Raw genomic sequence first — 20,399 nt, forward strand, 5'->3', positions numbered from 1 at the left:
TAACATCTGTCCAGCACATTTTCCCTTTTAGCATTAATATTGGCAGTACTGTGACAGTGCTGATTCCAGGGCACATAAATTGAAATTGCCAATCAAGAGTTTGAATAATCTGCCAAATTAGCTTCTAGTTTCTGTATTGTTTCACAAATAGCCTGAAAATAAAATGGGCTTTCATCAAGATCATTTGTACCACACATAATGCAGATAAACTAAGAGAAAACCTCCCAAAACAACTGAAAAACCCATCTACGATTTTAAGTTTAAGAAGGCTGTTTATTAAGGGTAATCCTTAGGGGAAACATTCTCTTGTGTAGATACTTTTTAACTAAAGTTAAAAAGCTAGACACTGATCCAGTACTATTCCGTTCCAGTGTTATTTTTTAAATACTTATTTATTTTAGGTTTCATCAGAGCATAACTTAATGCATGTGGCTTTAGAACTGTATAAGTAGGTCACTTCAGATATTTTTTTATTACAGCAAATTTTCTGTGGTTTATATTAAGCAACACTACAGTAATTATAATTCAAAAACAATACTTTATTTTATTTCAAAGAAAGCACTACAAGACTCCATGTTTTTTGCTTAAACCATATTTTGTATAACAATTGAGTGTTAGTGTTATATTTGCATTTAATTGTAAATTTACATAAATCATACTAATCTGACATTTTGTTCTTTTTTGTGTAATATAGCATAATTATGTAGATTTCTCCACATCAGTGCTTCGTACATCACTCATGTCATAGTAATTGATGGTGAAGCTGTATTTGCCTGTTAAGGAAGCCATGGGGCCACTGTAGATCCAGGCTGTCAGTGGCAAGCTTCTCCGCAGCCTACTATTGATAATCACAAGAGTACAATATGCTTTCCTTGATTGAAAATGAATTAAATTCATGTGACAGCAGATGCCACAGCTGCATCATGCCGCCTGTCAGGTATCCACTGGCATCCTGGGATGTTCAAGACACTGGTTGTTATTTGTTTCCAGTAATTGCTGAGACTGAAGTCATCTGAATAACAGCACCCTTCACCTTATACAATTTATCTTATACTACTTGCAATTTCACCTCATTGTATTGTGCATTTGGTAAAATATGATCTGTTTCCATATATATATGTTTTATAATGTTACTGTATTTATCTTGAATATTAAAAATCGTATTCTCTATTTTATGGTGTGCCAGTATAGCATCACACAAAGTGTTTGAGTACTTATAAACCTAAATGTGTGTCTTCAGTCCTTAAAGTTCTTCTGGGCATCTAGAAACTCAAAGCAACCATGAATATGCATTGCCATGCCTTTACTAAGACAAAGAATCATAAAACAAAAAGAGAAGACATACTAAAAATGTTATAATGACTAAATATGAATACAGTTTGAATATAAGACTTCCTACAAATATAAACTTTTATTTGTACCCTTGAATCCCACAACATCATTTTTTGCTTAATTTTCTAACATGCACAGATTGTGCATCACAGCTTTTATACTTAAAGTCGCTCAAGTGGAAACTTTTTGTTAAAAAAACTATGTTTTCTTAATTTATATTTCCACAATACATTCAAATGCATTATTTCAAAGCATAACAATATATGTATTTGTTAATCACTTCACATCACCTTGGCAAAAATGTACTCCGTAGTTTTGTGGATTACACTAATACATGTATTTAAAACATACATAAAAGACCATTGTTAACAGCTGGCTATTGTTTTACACTACTAAACAAGTAAAAAAAATGTTTACTTTGAGCAATTTTAAAAATGTCTGAGAAACATATAAGCAAGTAAAAATAAGTGTAGTGAAAGTAGTAATCCTGGTATTTCACACCAAAAAAACATGCTTAAATGGAGTAACATCTCATAAACTTACAACAAAATAAAATCCCTTTAATGTTCAAGACGATTTCCTTTCTGAGCCTTTCGCATTTCTTTTCATTGAATTTCCTGTAAGACTAAGGAATGTACTCTGCCACAGTGTCTTGCCGCCAATCCCAATGACACAGCATGCCAATCGTTTGCCAGCATTTCCATTTATCAGACTGGCTGGGTTGCCTCCTTCACCAAGATCGTCTTGCTGCTCGTGAATCACAATTGCCCGGCTCAAGATTGAATTTGGACCAAACATGGTTGCCTTGATGTTTTTCCTGTGCTTTTTAATTTTTCCTTTTTTAGGAGTAAAGTTTCCAAAATCTCCTGGATGTCCAGGGTGACTGACATTCATTGGATTGAAATGACCACCTGTAGCATCACAGCCATTACTCAGGTCTCCAAACTCATGAATGTGAATTGCTCTGGCCTGATTATCTGATTCTGAGAACCCAACCAAACTGATTATTGTTTCTAGATGCCCACTGGGGTATGTCTGCTTAAAGAGCACCTGTCCAGTCACCTGTGGCTTCTCAGCCTCGAGTGTACTGCTTGGCTTCATTTCACAAATTGCATACACTTCCTTTATATCTTTTGCTGCCAGTGCAACTGGATGGAGCAAGCTTTGCCACAAATCATCCACCTTTGACTCGATATTTTTCAACATAAGGGGGCATGACTCATGATTGGCTTGTATCTGAGAAAAAAAATGGCTTATGAAAAGCAGTGCAAGATGGTTATAAAATGCTGATTGCTTCATTCTCATGATCCTACTACCCTAAAAGGTAAACAAAAAAGAGAATATTTAAGTGCAACCCATGCCAAACAACGTTGTATAAAGTGTAAAACTCCACACATTTCAGCTTGAGAAAACATAAATGATCATTATTAAAGTACATCTGACATGAAACAAACATTCATAAAAGAAAAGAATGTTCAGATGATCATTAAAGAATGCACCAAACTCAAATCTCCACTACCTAGCTTATGTCCATTTACCTTTTGTGCTCTTGGAATGTGAAGTCAGATTAAAAGATATATGGGCATATCTCCAAACTGGCACCCTCATACTCCTATCTTTCAAAACAGCGCCCCTAGAATAGATGTACGCTTCATCTTCTTTCTGTACAGGACACATTTGAATATTTGCACCGTTAGAAATATAATTGACAACTTCAAGCTCCAGACATTCCAATTGCTAAGATCTAGTTATCCTGTTCCTTCTTCTTTTTTCTCCAGTTGAGGTCAGCCTTTAAAACTTGGAGTTTAGTTATTGTCTTTTTTCTTTTGTTCTTTCCTCCCATCCTGTTTTTTTTTCTGAATTCCTCCCTCCCTTCCTTCCCATACACAGCTAGCTGCCATGCTGTCTGCTGCACTTTATAAAGCAGCCTATAATCATTTATCTCTATACTCAATTTGAAACCCCCCATTATCCATCTTTATATTCTGGAATACTACTTTTTAAAAATCCATCTTTATTCCAAAAATCAAAATCATCAACATATTCAGTTCATATTTGTACTACATCCATATCCAGTGCCCTGTAAATGGTTTCTTATATGACTGGTCATTGACTAATACTCTTCTGTTTTAGAAATGCACTGCCACATACGATCACAGTTCTGTTCCTTCCTTTTTTACCTTGCATATTTCTTCTTCTAGACCTCTCTTCTCTTTATCTTGCTACTGATTAGTGAAGGATTATTAAGTACAATTGCAGCAAAGATATTGCTAGATCTCACTTGAAGGTGCCTAACTGTTATTCTGCTAGTTTCTTGAAGTCCTGTCTTCTTTATGTAACCCATCACTTCTTGAGTTTTGTCTATAATTGAGGGGGGGGGGGGGTCATAACAAATAGAAATCAAGTTCCTGGCCAGCTCACAGCTTAAGTATAATTTCTGTGTTTGTTTGTGGCTTTCTAATGGCACTGCAGCTTTTCTCCCACACCCCAAACATATGCTGGTTACATTAAAATGCAACTCTAATTTCTCCCATCAAGAGTGCATCTGAACGTTCTCTGTGATAAACTGAACTGTGGATACAGGATCTGTTCACTGCCCTCCTGCAACCTTCTATATAGAAGTGCATCTGTACTTTACAGTTACTGGTTTAAGAAGATCTTGCCTGAAGAAGGAGCCTGAGTTGCCTCAAAAGCTTACCTATTGTAATATTTTTAGTTAACCATAAAAGGTGTCATTCTGCTTGACTTCTCATTACATCCATAATGGATAACATGGTACAACACCCTAGTACTAGAGAAATGTACTGGGGAAAATTGCTGGGTTGAGGGCATGTATAAATAAAAGTCTAAACCAACATTCTGGGAAACTCAACCTGGAAATTTCCCAGGTCAGATCCAGTGTGATTCATGAGTCAACACACAAAACGTCACAAACACCTTACATAAGGAATGCTAATTTTAATGCGGATGCACCAATCAAATAATGCTTAAGCGTTCCATACATACAGTACAAATCTATGAACAACTGCAGTTTTTATAAACAAACACTTAAGATTAACTGTTCTGCTACAATTTATCTGCGCTGAGGAGAAATATCTTAATCCAGTATTCTTTGGACACATTTGTACACTGCCTACATCACCTTTGTTTCTGTGTTAATATACAGAAGACAATTCCACCAGCACTGGGAGCATTGTGCTTATGTGCCAGTGAAACTGATTGTCAGTGACATTTATTAGGTGGACGGCATGGTTTATGAAGGTTTGCATTACACTAAAAGATGTATGACTTTACATCCTTGATATTTCATTCTTGGTTCTGATGTTTTTCAACTTCCCTAGCATAATTTTCTTTGCATCTTTTTAATTTCATTTTACCACTACTGTTTAACAGTCAAATGTATAGAAGATATACATTTAAAAAGTATAATCATTCATTGCAGAAATTTTAACTTTTGAATTTCACTTTTTTTTTTTACCTTGTTTGGGGCTGTAATGTGTGAACACTATTGATACGAGAAATAATGGATCACCCAACTGATTAATGTGAAAAAGCAAATCCATAATAAATTTCTTGAATGGCTAACCCGGTAATGTATTGGGTTAAACATATGAAAGAAATTAAAGCTGCAAAATACTGTATTTAAGCTACTTTATTTGTAAAGTTATATTGTGTTTCTGTGCCCTTTAAAGGTCACTTCCAGTAATTAGTTTCTTGAATGTTTTTGAAACATCATTATTTTCCAATAACAAAATGGCTAGCCCTCACAGACTACAACAGTAGGTTTGCTCCCTACCTCTTACTCACAAATACTCTGAATGGGATTCAGCGACATACAGAATATTTTGCACATTCTATAACCACAACAGTATTTACTGAAGTTTCATTTAATTATGTTATTCCTCTTTTTTACCACCATACTGTCTATTTTCATATACTCATCTATTTAATGGGCAGCAGAGGATTCTTTACCCTTCTGTGGTTTCTCTTCTTGCAATTGGCTCAAAGAAGGAGAACTCTTATTACTTGCATGATGAAGGCATCATCATTTCCACTACTGAACTAAATCCAGACTCAATTAAATTAGATTTTTAACAATTGTTCTTTGTCTTAAGTCACATCTCTCCACTTCAGGTTAACTATTTTAAGAATAAAGTTTTGAAGAAGTGAGTATTATTTTTTCATTTCTAACACCAAATAGTTATCACAACACTGTTAAGTTAGCCTCCAAAAAGAAACAATTTCACTTTGTTGTTCTTAAATGTAAAACATAAAAAGTAAGAAAATGAACACATGGAATAATATTTAGGTGCCTTCAGAGTTTTGAAAGCTGGAGCACTTTCAAATTTACTGGTCACTTCATTTAAGAGTTAGCATCACCAGTTTCTTTATTAAGTGTTTTTGTAGCAGTGAGTCGTAATAAAAAACAACAGATAATACACTATAGTTATGTGTATTACAGTACATAAAAATATGTTTTTATTACCATTTTACAATATCATACAGTTAAAAACAGAGTTCACGTAAGCTTGTGGTTGCTGAAATAACTTTCATAAACAGCTCATTTTAACTCTAATGATGAAAAAATTGCATAGATTGCTGTCCTATTGTTAGTTGCTGGTTGTGAAAACTTCTATGACAAATTGTAGTTGAAACATCTTAAACATAAACAAGGGGGCTCCGCCCCCTGCTTGCTTCGCACGCTTACCCCCGGGGTTGGGTAACCTGAAATATATTGATGAATGTCTGAGATATATCGAATTGTAAAGGTGTAGATGACGAACAAAGGAAGTAAAGAACCCATAGCATGGCACATTAGAAGGATCTATTGAAATACTTCTTTATACACAACATTTGTAGTAAAATCGTTGATAGAGTGCGTCATCTGGATGTAAGACGTAGATCTGTGCATATTTGCATTCGTGATTTGGCTCAGGGTGCACTGTTCCAATCTGATGTAATATTTTTCTACATACGCGAAAGCAGTATGGGCCATTGCCAGGTGGTGGCCTGATATTTACCCCGGTAGATGTAAAAGCAAATGAACTATTGTAGGATCTAATGCAGTCCATAATGTTTTTACTTTCGGGTACATTGTTAGTTAGAAACATCCGTAGATATTAAGGATATTCATCTAAAGGAGGCAGTCTAACCTGACCCCTTTGACAACAACGTGTAAACTCATTAGTTGTATTGCTAGTTGTTTCTTCAGGGAAGTTAAGTGAATGACAATGATAGCAAATGATATTCATTAATCCTAATGAATGTTCATTAATAGTTATGCACATAAAACCAAAAAGCCGTTAAACTGGGTGGGACGCTACAATACTTTCAAATTTTATTGCTTTCATATTGTGTACCTTTGTCTGCATGTGTATCGCGCCATCGTTCGTTTGAGACTTTTGAATTCCACTGCTTTCATAATCTCTTATCTGTCTTTTTTTCTCTCCAATGCCTTTGGGTGTCTATTCTCCGTATTGTGCTTATACGCTTTCTATGTGCTGAGAGCACATGATTTGTGTGTTGGAATTGTTTCAATTTCATTATCTTCACTTTCACTTTAAAGCTTCATTAAAAACAATATTTTCTGGAGACACATTGTGACAACGCAACGTATAACTGCCCGTGAGTGAATATTGTTTCTGTTTCTGTAATAAATAATTCGAGTTTTTCTGTTTGTCCATGTGATTTATTGATTGTCATAGCAAAAGCTATTCTCACGGTAAACTGTAAACATTTTACTATGAATGGCATATCACGATCTCCTTTGGTGTGTAATGTTACTCGCGGAATATATACATTACCTTTCTTTTTGCCTGTTAAAATTTGCATCACTTTTCCGAGATCATAAATATACACCCGACCGAATTGTGTAGGTTCTGATGATTAATCACCTTTTGTTTGCGGTAATGCAATCGTTTCTATCTTTTCTTTGATACTGTAGTGACTGACATGACAAAGTGTCACAAAAGTTTTACCTGAACAATCGCTGATTTCCTAACCCCAAACACAACTTTCTAGCACCCTCTCTAACGCCCCCCCCTATTACCGCATGAAATCAATAACCCCCTATCAGTCCTTCATGCTGTACTCCGCCTTCCCTCAATCGGACCTAACAGTCACTTAAAACCAAAAAGCCCTCAACCTGGGTGGGACGCTACAATACTTTTGAATTTTACTGCTTCCATATTCTGTACCTTTGTCTGCATGTGTATCGCGCCATCGTTTGTTTGAGCCTTTTGAATTCCACTGTTTTCATAATCTCTTATCTGCCTTTTTTTCTCTCCAATGCCTTTGGGTCTCTATTCTCCGTATTGTCCTTATACGCTTTCTATGCGCTGAGAGCACATGATTTGTGTGTACTATGTGCTTTTACACGATTGATTTTTTTTTGATCGGTGTGCTCTTATATATTCCGTACTAGCTTTGTGGACCTTTGTGGACTCCGTAGCGTCTTAACCCATGCCTGCTTTGCTTCCGCAGTTTCTGACGCTTGTTGTAGGTGCCTGTGTTCATTGATCTTATCCAGGTGGGCTCGTGTGTGTATCGTTGAGCTGTATTGTGTTTGAATTTGGTGTAAAGCGTTCAGCGGTTTGTACAATCCCAAGCAGCACATTATTCCTAACCTCACTCCGCAGTAGTGCCACTCACAATATGGCGGCTCTTTTATTTGCTATTTCCGTTAGTTGAGCTGTACGCGCCTGCGCAGTACGTCTCATGGTCCCATCGCCGTGTCCCTGCGTCCATGCCATCCGGTTTACCATTCTCGGTTAGTAATATGGATATTTAACTTAAACTTTGTGTTATCCTCTCAAATAGGCTGCATCTGACCATGATGAATAGTAAATCATTGTGGCACTTTTCAAGTCACACAGCACTGATCTCTTTAAAATGTCTAGAAACGCTCCACTTCTGCAATCGGCTTCACAGTTAAAACTGTGCACTTAATTGAGAGGAGATACATTGGTCAACACCAGGAATGTGTTTGTTTACTTCTGGCTTTAAGCTCTTTTGAGGAATCTAAACCATTAACTCTTAAACTGGACCGCATATGACTGCACTCCAAAGCCACACAAGACCTACATACTGTACTCCTGCTGGTGCAACAAAACAGTCAGACACGAATGTTTAGGTGCCCATTAATTCAGGCATAAGTGGCTTCAAATTGAAACCAAACTGGTCACCCCTGGTGTTTCGTCCCCTCTTCCTGCATCCGTTAAATAGCAATATGATGCACGTTTCAAGTCTCACAGCACTCGTCTCTTTAAAATGTCTATGAACACTCAGCATCTGTAATCGGCTTCACAGTTAAAACTCTGCACTCAATTGAGAGGAGACACGTTGGTCAACACCAGGAATGTGTTTGTTTACTTCTGGCTTTAAGCTCTTTTGAGGAATCTAAACCATTAACTCTTAAACTGGACCGCATATGACTGCACTCCAAAGCCACACAAGGCCTACATACTGTACTCCTGCTGGTGCAACAAAACAGCCATACACGAATATTAAGGTTCACTTTAATGCCGACATGACGGGCATCAAAACAAAACCAAGCTGGTCATCCCAGGTGTTTCGTAGGTTCCTCCAGCATCTGTAAAAGATTAATTGAAAGGAGACACATTGGTCAATGCCAGGAATGTGTTCGTTTAGAACATTAGAACACTCTAGACGAGAACAGGCCATTCAGCCCAACAAAGCACACCATTCCTATCCACTTATTTCTTCCAAAAAAACATCAAGACGAGTTTTGAAAGTCCCTAAACGATTACTGTCTACCACACTACTTGGTACTATCGTTCTTTGTGTAAAGAAAAACTTTCTAATGATTTGTGAAATTTACCCTTAACAAGTTTCCAGCTGTGTCCCCGTCTTCTTGATGAACTCATTTTAAAATAACAGTTTTGATCCACTGTAATATTTCCCTTCATAATTTTAAACACTTCAATCATGTCAACTCTTAATCATCTTTTGCTTAAACTGTATAGGCTCAGCTCTTTAAATCTTTCCTCATAATTCAACCCCTGTAGCCCTGGAATCAGCCTAGTCGCTCTACTCTGGACCCTTTCTAGCGCTGCTATGTCCTTTTTGTAGCCTGGAGATCAAAACTGCACACAGTACTCCAGATGAGGCCTCACCAGTGCATTATAAAGGTTGAGCATAACCTCCTTGGACGTGTACTCCACACACCGTGCTATATAACCTAACATTCTGTTAGCCTTCTTAATGGCTTCTAAATCATTTTCTGATATAATTTATCAAAAATAATTTAGTTAAATTGAATCATTATGATTTGTGGACAATGCAGCTGTAAGGAGGTTTTTACTGAAACAAAAATCCAGTGTAGGCCAGGGTAAAAATATTGACTTTCTGATAAATCGTTATTTTTCATTTAAATGATTCAATATGGGTTCTTACAGTCTCAAGATTGATCTTGTGAATCTCTATCCTGCTCAATTAATATATGTAGATTTTTGTTTAACTTTCTTTTTGGCATCCGATCCAGTAGATATCTCTAATGCACCTGTTAATTTGACAAATCATTTACCATGACGTCACACTTAAACGTTATCTCAGTTGACATCCAAACGAGCACAGCCTAAACAATCTACACTGGAGGTGACGGGTAGCTCCAGGCTTCCTTTTAATTTGCCTCATGCCCAAAAATAACAGAATCTATAGCAGTTTTTATCTGTAAAGATATGAGACCCCACACCGTTGTTGACGACATCGACTTGCGACAAATTATATGGGTTTATGCTATGACAACCAGAAAGCAAATGGGTGAAGTTATTATACCTATTTTGTATGAAGATCCTAAGCAAAGCATCGCCATGTCTCTCAGGCCAGCAAAGGCAGTAACCCTAATTTGCGAAAGCTGAACATCCAGGGCAGCAGATTCCTATGTGAGCAATCACATTTCACTACATTAGAAACGACGGTGTACCTATGGAGAAAGTGTTGCTGACAAGTGCGCTGCATGTCAGTCACACTGGGAGCAATCTCACTGCCTATATAGTATGCAGAGCTTATGGACTGGCTGGCTGTTGTTCCAAAAACCTTTCTAGCATTTCCAATGGTTTGATCCATCACATGACCACATCAGTCACAAGTTTGTGTGTTGGCAATTAAAATAAATGTTGCTTCTCTTTAAGCACATGGCTAGCTGTACAGCTACGGTGAATAAAGTTTGTAACACACCTCACTTGGCCAAGCAAGCAGGCAATTGTTGGAATTTTCAGAACAGCCTGTGATACCAAAGTGAGTGTGTACACTAAGCAGCTGGTGTGAAGTAGCCCCATTAGCTGTACGCACAGATCACGTATTAGTGGAGTTGTCAGTCACAATGGCAGGTTGTTTTGCTTTTATGTACCATGCATTCAGCACCGCTGTCAACAAGCATCTGCACTAGATCCTTATTTTAAAACTTTTCCATTTTGTCTGAAGAGGAACAGTGAGGACACATTTTTGAGACTGATTAATGTGACTGCTATATGTGAACAACTGAAGATATGTGTAATCTGTAGAATTATAGAAAGACACAAGTCTTCGACTGAATCTTTAACTTCAACTAATTCAATTATTTTAAATGTTCAATAGGGGAATACATTTGGGGATTACAGTTTAGTTGAAGGGTATGTACATGGAGATTCATAAGACAAAAATAGGTTATTGAATAACATTATATAAGAAGCAATATTTGATAATTTCACTACGTACAAAAATATTATTAGTAAGATTATAAAGTAGATGATATTGCATTACATTAAAACAAGGAAACCCCCCCCATAATATTGTGGATTCTAATGTGGCAATACATATGTTAGTTAAATAATGGTGAATTTTGAATGAGTGAAAAAGTTTTTTTTCTGTTTTAAACAGCAATGATATTTTGTTCCACATCTTCCAAATAGTGATGTTGACTGTTCATTACTGATCAAGTATTTCTTCTTAAATGTCACTCCATGTTTATGCATACAGTATGTTATGAAGTCAAAATGCAGACACCCTTCAAAAAAGTGTTACTGAAATTTTTCCCATTATATTAATGTTTTCTATGCATGTTTAAATAATTTCTAAAAAAGCCACCACTGCAAATATATCAATGCATGCTAATTCAGTCAAGATAAAATCGATATTGAATGGAATCGGGGCATTGTGAATAGGAATTGAATCGAATCAGGAGATCAGTACCAATACCCAGCCCTAGTCCTGAGCACATGTTTATACAGTGTATGTATAAACTGTCACCGAGGCATGGTTAGGGATTTTGTTTTTTTTCTACATAAGTCGCTTTCAATTTTTACTTTATCTTATGAACAAAAGATGTGTGCATTTTTTGCTAAAATATTAATAACAGTTACTCCCTGAAAACTTTGCATTGAATGTCCACAGAAAGAATGTACTTCCTACATTACTGTGTGTTTGAATTGAAGAGCCACCTCTATTCCACATTAATTGGTCAAGAATCTGATCTTCAATTCAAATGTACACATTCTGCATTCTCAATGGATAACGGACATGTGGATTATGTGACACAAGTTACTTGAGAATTTTTTTTCTTTTTTCTATGGACCTTTTTTCACATCATTTGCTGTTGTCCTTAACTGGTCACTGCAGTGTCCCACTGAGTTTGAATCTTCAGTATGTAATTTCTCAATGAAAAAATGAGTTTAAAAATTTTTCTTGGCCCCCATTACAAAGTACATGGGGTAAGTAACACATACAAATATTTTTGGGTGGAGTATTCCTTTAAAGCTACCATCTTCACAAAACCTTTTGATAGAGCTTTTTATTTTATTTTTCTTTAAAGGAATCAAATACTACTGCTATAAGTTGTTACAAAACTGTTTTAACAATGTGTATTAAACTTATCCTTAGCCATCCCTTAGATGTGTCATTTTTGTAACAGTTCAGGTGGAAGATCACAGTGTCATAGACTAAGGTTTGGATCTGACACTGTGCTGGTACTTTTGGTTTAATCTGTAAGACATTCTGATGATTTTAACATGTAATTCTGGCAGCAGTGATTGCCATCACTAAAGTTACCTTGAGACTGAGCAATGGCAATCCATGATACAATGCAGTCCCTATGACTTAATCTTACAGCAGTGGGCCTGACAGATGTTTAAAATGAATAACAATGGTGGTTGCAAGTATATTATTAAGGTGTTATAAACTAAAAATGGCTTAAAAATAGACTCACAATTGGCTTATCTGTAAAAATAGCAATTGAAAATAGTTCCCAAACAGGTAATTAGTACAGTCTACCGCAGTTCTTAGGGTTTCGTAATCACAAAATGTTACACATCTGTGAAATACAGTTTAATCCACTTAAAGTCTATTCAGCGATTTGCAAATGATATTAATCATAACAGAACTTTTAAATAGACTTTGATTGTGAAACAGGTGTGGGAGACAACAGCCTTATCCGTGAACAATGTCTAATGCAGTGTTACAGGAATGGGGTCAAAGGTATTCTACAGACAACTACAAATACGCATAAATAATGGAAGTTTTTATCTTTCAGTTTTTTGTTTGCATTCTCACACATACAAAACACACTTTCTTTTTAGTAATATTAAACTCAAATAAGAATGGATTATAACTGACCAAAACACTTAAAATATGTATTTCTACTCTGTTTTACTTTTTAAGTTATATTACCATAAGAAGTATTTTTTTCTCTATTCATTTTCAAAACTGCATTACTTAGCCATGAGAAACCAACCAGGGACAACACACGGGTCCTACACAATAAGTAAAGAAGTCTGAGTCACTTTCTAATAATAGTATTAAAAGTATTAATTAATGATAATAATCCAAGTAAATGTGGTATATCTTTGTTTTTGTTGATTAATCTGTACAAAGTACCTTGAGTTGAATATAAATATATGATCAAGTGCTTTATTATTATTATTAAATTATTATTATTAATAGTAAGTTATTAATAACAACATACTATAATTATGAATAATAATAATATGGCGTTTGCAAATATCTTTACCTTCCAATACAAGGGATTGCATTATTATTATTATTACTATTTTTGTTATTAATAACAACATACTATTATTGTTACTACTACTACTAGGCCTACTAATAATAATAATATGGCGTTTGTTTATTGTAAATATCTTTACTTTCCAGTGTAAGGGATAAGATTAAATTAAATGCCTGTGACAACGTATACAAGTCAAATTATCGTATATGCATTTTAATTAATCAATGGCAGGTTTACCTGACGCTGTCCGATGTTTGGACTGAAACCGAATCTACTGTACAAATGGGAAATCTGTGCAAAATCAGGCGAAGAGGTTCAGCAGTGTGGCACTACGTGCCGGACAAACCCAGAGAGAGAAATTCATGTTTATGTGTTAGATCCATGACAGGATTTTTGACTGTTAATTAGCAAAGGAGTCGAAATGTAAATATTTAAGAAATGACGATAAATTACTATTTTCTCTATACAATGTGAAACGATAAATTTATAAAACACAATTCAAAATCTTCATACTTGGAGGAAATGTTTAAAGTGATTAAAAATAAAACTTAGGAAACGAGATGCAGATGTGCTACATCTCGCACCCATATATATTATCAATCTGACACTTTCAAGTAATCGTCTTGCACAACAAGACAAGGAAGCACACAAACACACATACTGTACATATATATACATGAGTTGAAAAAAGTTAAGTACGCAGAAAACATTTACTTGGTTTTCGTGTGTCCGGCTCCAGCTGTTTGGTTAGCAGGACGGGCAGCTCCCTTCCGACGCGAGTCCCTTCTTAGCTGCAGCGGTCTGGCGCCGTCGGCCTCGCGCAGCTCGCATTTCTAGATCGCGGCAGAGCTTGCGTAACGCCAAGTTAGTCCCTGCTGAGGCCAAAAACTGCGTATGCGTGCAACTTTATTTGAACAAAACTACAGTGTTACATCAGTTATGAGCCAGAGTACAAGATTTCATTGCTTTGGTTTTAACTGTGCGTACCGGCAGCACGCACATATCTCACTTGTTTTGTTTGTTTTCACTTACTTAATTCTTAGGTAATGTGTCAGTTTTCTTACTGGTTTGCGTTGCTGGGAATTCAATTTCCTCACCTGGAGTTTGAGAAGCAATGTAAAACAGTGCTGCTGGTAAACAGATAACGATTTAGTGCTGCAGTGATTGATTTTTTGTACACGTTAAGTTATATTATGGAGACCTTTGACTGGGACAGACCTGATTCCATGCTATATGTGTCAGTTGAGCTGACCAGACATCCCGGAATCGAACAAAACGTCCCGTTTTTAAAAGTACGAAACGCGGAGGAGGACCTCAAAAGGACTTCGAGTTCATGTGCACAACACTGGGGAATTCCAAATGGCTACTGTCACTGGAGTAATCAGTTATGTTCTGTTTTGGAACCATGACAGCCATGGTCATGCTACTTAACACCCATACATATACGATTCACAAATGCACAATATATATATACAGTACACAGTCAAAGGTTTTAAATAAAGTAATATATAGTACTTTACAGTTTCTTTCTTCCAGCACACAAGTAATCACATTCTAATAATGAATCTCCTCCAGTAAAGCCATGTCCTTTACCTCCCTAGCCCAACTCCACTGTATGAGACAGAGTGGTACCTTTTATCTGAGACTCAGGAGGACTTCTAGTGCCAGGGAAACACATCCATGTCAGTCCTAAATCTGACACATTGCAGCACAATTTTAATCATTTCATCTGCACATACTGTATAATATTTACAGCTATATTTGTTTTTCATAAACTTGTCATTCTGTTTGTACTTCGTATGTGGTGTTGCTTTTTTCCTGAAGCACCTTGTAATTATGTATTGTATGAAGGATTCCTTATAAAATAAAGATTCACATACCAATTGATTGATTGGTTGATTGATTGGCAGAATGTGTTTGGTTGTCAAGTGGTCCCCAGCACCATATCAAATGACCTGATATTACTGTTCACTTTGAGCTGCTGTACATCGTTTCTATGAAAATGTACGTTAGAAATAAATGTTGCTTTTTACACCTTTTCTCACCAGCCAAGACAAATCACCACTGTTTTATCCATACTGTGCATCTCTGAAATTTCTTTAACATGGCAATAATTCTTTGCTGAGAAACCATATGACTTGATAGAATGGCTTGAGCTGACCAGCAAGATAATATCAGTTGCAAAAAAGAGCTGAAATGAAAGGTTGCATTATTCTTTTTTATTTTTAGGCCCGCTTTTTAAGTTGTCGTTTCTGGTTTTGATGCATTTTAACATGTTTTGTTTTTGCACAGAGTGCTCATCTTTCACTGAAAGCCAAAGTAATCTTATTATCATAAATCAATCCGGGATAGGAGAAGCATAATTTGAAAAATTGTTCACCAGATGATAAATGAATCCTCTGCAAATGTTCTGTCAATGTAAAATATATACATATCCATAAAATGCAGGCAACAGAACAAATACAATTGCATTGCTTTTTAGTGCAAACATGAAGTTAGCATGCCAGTAGAAAAGTGCGATGAAAGAATTCCTTAAAAAAGTAATCAGTTCTTAACAGTCATAGTATATGATTACATTTAGGCAAAAGGGCACATTTCACATTTGGATTGCATTCGCATAGTGAGACTGCTGCTGTCATGTTGCCCAGGAAAGAACTAAACAAAAACCTAATAATCTAAATATATTATCTGAGGAACTGAAGAGAAAATTATTGCCCATAGACTAAAACCATTTCATTTTCTATTTGATGGCACAATTTCCCTCTACTTCAGCCTTATTTGGAATAGTATCGTTATTTCATCAGATACAAAACAAATCACTGATCTCTTAATGCAAATACTATTCATTTAACAGGAGCCTTTAAAGGAAAAAAAACACTTAAAATTGAAATTTCCTTTGCATCAACGTTTAGCCAGCTTGGAAATGAGTCAGGCATACGGTACAGAGAAATACTGGGTTCGTAATTAACTGTGAGTAATAAATATGACAGAAGGTACAAGGTGTTGGCTAAAATATGAATTCCCAGAGAAGAATGATCCTTGGTATACATAGTATTGAATAGGGGTAACATTTTAAAGAATTTTTCAAAAGTAATTCTCTCCATCCATTAATTCTCAAACCCAATCCAATTCAGGATCACAAGGGACCTGAGCCTTTCCCAGCAGAAATGGGTGTAAGGCATTGTAACCTCTTACCTGTCTCACTGCTCTTATTGCACCCTGTATATTCAACTCTAGGGACCTCTAATGGCAGGCTATTCACTGAGTGGAACTGTCTTTTACTTTCATTTCTTTACTCCAACCCCATTTACCATTGATAGAGGACTTCACAAGTGACCTTTGTGCCCTTTAGGGACCATAGATAGAGAAGGAATGATCAGTCAGAATTTGTTTATGCTAGTAATCAAAAATCAGACACAGACATTGAGTTTATTTTATATTGATTTGACATTATTAAATTATATTGATTTGCATAATAATCAATAACAGCAAATGTGAGCAATTAAAGAATTTACAACCTGGGTGTGTTCATGCTGTCTTCATTCAGTCCCATGGGACTTTACCCTGGCAGTTTCTTAGATTGTCATTTCTTAAACTATGGGTTGCGACATCCCAAAATTTTTTTGTGTGTCACACAGAGTCGTGTCTCAATGTTATATTCAATGGGAAAGGGTTGTGTGCAAAGTGCCTCACGATGGGATGCTGCAGGCAGTTTAAGCAATCGACATTGCTCTGTTATGACTATTGGCAGCAATTCTTCAAGCAGGGGAACCCAGACTGGATGGTTATCATGGACTGGGCAAGATTGGATTGTGAGAAAAAAAGTTTAGCAAACATTGCCTTAGATTATAGATTATATATCCTTAATCAAAAAGTGAAAACAGAGATTTCTTGCCAGAGACAGAGTTCTTTGCAAAGCGTCCAGCAGCTAAGCAGATAGTAAGCTCCATTTAAATGTCCATGGCTTCTCTCACAGTGTCAGAAAGCCAACAGAACACCAAGTAAATTAAAACTAAACTAAAAACTGAACTGAAAATCTTTCTGAAGAAAGCTCTAATGAAAGACAGCCACTGTCCTCACTTTTCACTCCAACTGAGCACCTTTTTTACTTCCATTAGAAGAGCAGGCACATTCTCAAACCACAGAAAAGTTATTAAGACATTTTCTCACTCAAGGTTACTTTACAGTGGGAATCAAAAGGTAGACTATGTTGCAAGCACACTGACTATACAAAACATTTCAAGGCCATGCATTGCCTTTCAGCTTTCCCAGAACACACTTCACCTCTTGCCTCAGCTGTGTACCTGAAATCTGTCAGTTGGGTTAGGGTTAGGGTCCAACATCCTTGGATGAGGAATATTGTAAAGTACACTCACACCCACACTTAGTTACACCATGCCAGTTTAGTGTCACCAATTATACTGACACTTATGTCCTTAAAATGTGGGGAAAAAACCACAGCACTTAGTGAAGAACACAATCAGATGTAGAGAGAACATGATGCTATTTGGGTTTGTGGCTTTGAAGTTGGGAAGTAGCAGTGCTAACCTCTTTGCCTCCATCCTGCACTCCAGTCATCTGTCTTATTAAATTTCTGATTAACTATATGCAGTGTTTGGCTACATACAAAATCATTTAAGTGCATCTCGTAATGTTTTTATTTATACATCTGGGGGCTTTAATTACAGTATATTGTTTTTTTGGAAAAGCTGCATTGCTCTCCTGGTTACATTCCAATTTAGAATTTGAAATTTGGCAGTGTTAGTTGGTGTATAATTTTTATGATGTCAATTCAATTTTTTACATTGCAATACAAAATGTGTTCAGTGGAAGTGTTCACGTCTAATGGTATTATAGGAAAACATATTTGAAATTGAACTTCTTAACTAGATTGAGAAAGGTAATGCTCATGTCATTCCGAATACTTGGTTGAGATGTACATGACAGCCCCAATGATAACACTCCACCCCATTTTGATTCTGTTTGGCAGAAACATAAAGCAGGTGGAAATTTAACATAAGCAGTGTTAAAGACAAAGGTATCTGAAACTTTGCAATAAGATGAAGGTCTTTTCCTTCTTTATTGTTTCTTTTTTTTTTGGATCACTCATATTTAAAAAAGCATTGTCCTACTTATTCCTGCAGCCAAAATTTGAATGTTTAACTTTGTTCAGTGTAAAAATGTAGCAACAAACTAATTCCAATAACAAAAGCAGAATTAATTTGTGTTTGGCAGATTAGATCAATTTTGCTCATAGCTTGCTGTACCTCTAAGTGCTTTGTGTCCATTTAGTTTAAAAACCAAGCGTGAAGGCAAAATATGAGGCCAGTATCAAAGAGGAGGAGCTAGCAAAGGATGATGATGACGCTCGTGTGAGTCAGTGCAATAGTGTGGACGGTAAGGGAGACAGGTGTCATCACATCAGGCTGCTGTTTAACTAGAGATGATCTGCAAGAGCAGAAACACAAACTCCCAGGCCTTATTGGATTTCTATTTCAGAAAAACTAATATCGCCAATGTTTGAAGTTGAAGTGCTATCAGCACATGCTCCCTTATTTCACTTTATCATATGGCAGATTTCATTGTTTTGCAATTAAAAAAAAAAAAAATGTTCTTCCCTTCCACAGCTATTCTTGGACATTTACTGTAGCTGACCTTCATAGTTAGAAAAGATAGGAATGACTCTTTAATCGTGTTTAAAACGCTTTAAAGAGATTCCATTGCTTTGCGTTTTCCATTAAATTGGCAAACATTAGTCAGGCTTGAATCAGATTACTAGTAAAGGTGCCGATTGTTCCCTGCATTCCACTCTTTAGAAGGACAGGGCTTTTAATTCTGTGTACAACATGAAAGCTATCAGCTTGGGCCATTTCACACCCAATTTAACTGTTATTTAATTGCCTGTGAAAAAGAAAAAAAGTAGCTGGTATTTCAAATTAGCCCTAAAGTCTCGAGTAGCATTACTTCTTATCTCTAATGTTAACTACTTCTTCTCAACCAGCACCGGTCCTTTGTTTTAAGCAATGAGCCGTTTGCCATTATATTTATTAGCAATATCTAGGTTATGGAATTGCCTAGGTTAATAACAAAGACTTTCCTTAGTAGCTGAATAAAAGTCAGTGCCTTCAGCTAAAATTAAAGTAAGAGTTCACTTGGCATGCAACCTTACTGAGGTCTTTGTAGCTCCAAATACTGCTGTAATGAAAATGGCTAAAAGATATTAATTTGTCTTGTCAATTGACAGTTCTATTCTATATTTAACTGAATTTGCAAATTAAGGTGACACATCATGTTCAGCTTACAAAGTAACTGTCAAATTGCTGACAAACTGCATAAGCATGTTTAGCTTTTCATACAAATATGAAATTGACACTAAATACTGAAAAAAAGCTCATTTTTCTAATAAGACATAGTCATTATTGAATGTTTAATGAGTGTTTTCCCACCGTGCAGAAGAAATACAAAAAGTTTAAATTCCTGTCAAGTTATGTGCAGCGAAAGAATAGCAGTTTTAAACCTCTGAACCACTAAAAATCCAAGCACAGCTGATTTAGCAATAGAAATGCATGATGTAGTTTAAACCAGGAGTCACCAACTCTGGCTCTGGAGAACCACCGTGGCTGCAAGTGTTCATTCTATCCCTTTTTTAATGAGTGCCCCGTTTGTGCCACTAATTAACTTCTTGTGAATTCACTTAAATTGAATTGCGTTATAAAGATTTCTTCATGGTTCCTCTGAATTGCTTCATTTCAAATGTGATGTGAGGGAGCCAACAGAAGACCAACTAAGTCAGGGCCTCAAACTCCAACCAGCTGCTTCATGAGGTGCCGATTCTGGTTGTTAATTAAACCAGTTCTGTGGTTTGTTGCTGCTCTTGTGGGGCAATAGCAGACATTTCTGAAATTTTTGATTTTTTTCTTTCTAACACCACTATTAAAATGTTTTGAGACTTTCATCGTTCTTTATTTTCAGATATCGTATGATGGACACCAGTTGTTTTGGCTCATTTTGTATCTCATTATTGTTTGGCTGCTAATTAAGGAAAAAGAAACAATTAAGGAGTCTG

General features: G+C 36.2%; 1 protein-coding gene and 1 long non-coding RNA gene across 2 annotated transcripts in view; one reads left to right on the plus strand and one right to left on the minus strand.

The window, feature by feature from the left end:
• Positions 1–20,399, plus strand: part of LOC114651787 (uncharacterized) — a 40,364-nt gene that overhangs the window by 3,066 nt on the left and 16,899 nt on the right. The window lies entirely within an intron of this gene.
• On the minus strand, positions 519–14,197 carry sod3a (superoxide dismutase 3, extracellular a). Its single transcript, XM_028801749.2, has 2 exons — positions 14,048–14,197; positions 519–2,649 (listed from the first exon to the last, which is right to left on the minus strand). Exon 2 carries the CDS (start codon positions 2,635–2,637, stop codon positions 1,900–1,902), a length of 738 nt encoding a protein of 245 aa, XP_028657582.1. The 5' UTR covers positions 2,638–2,649; positions 14,048–14,197; the 3' UTR covers positions 519–1,899.

Source organism: Erpetoichthys calabaricus, chromosome 5 (genome assembly GCF_900747795.2).
Source record: "Erpetoichthys calabaricus chromosome 5, fErpCal1.3, whole genome shotgun sequence".
In the NCBI taxonomy this organism is placed as follows: Eukaryota; Metazoa; Chordata; class Cladistia; order Polypteriformes; family Polypteridae; genus Erpetoichthys; species Erpetoichthys calabaricus.

Coding starts and splice junctions, on each gene's coding strand:
- sod3a (XM_028801749.2), bottom strand. CDS start 2,637: ATGAGAATGAAGCAATCAGCATTTTATAACCATCTTGCACTGCTTTTC.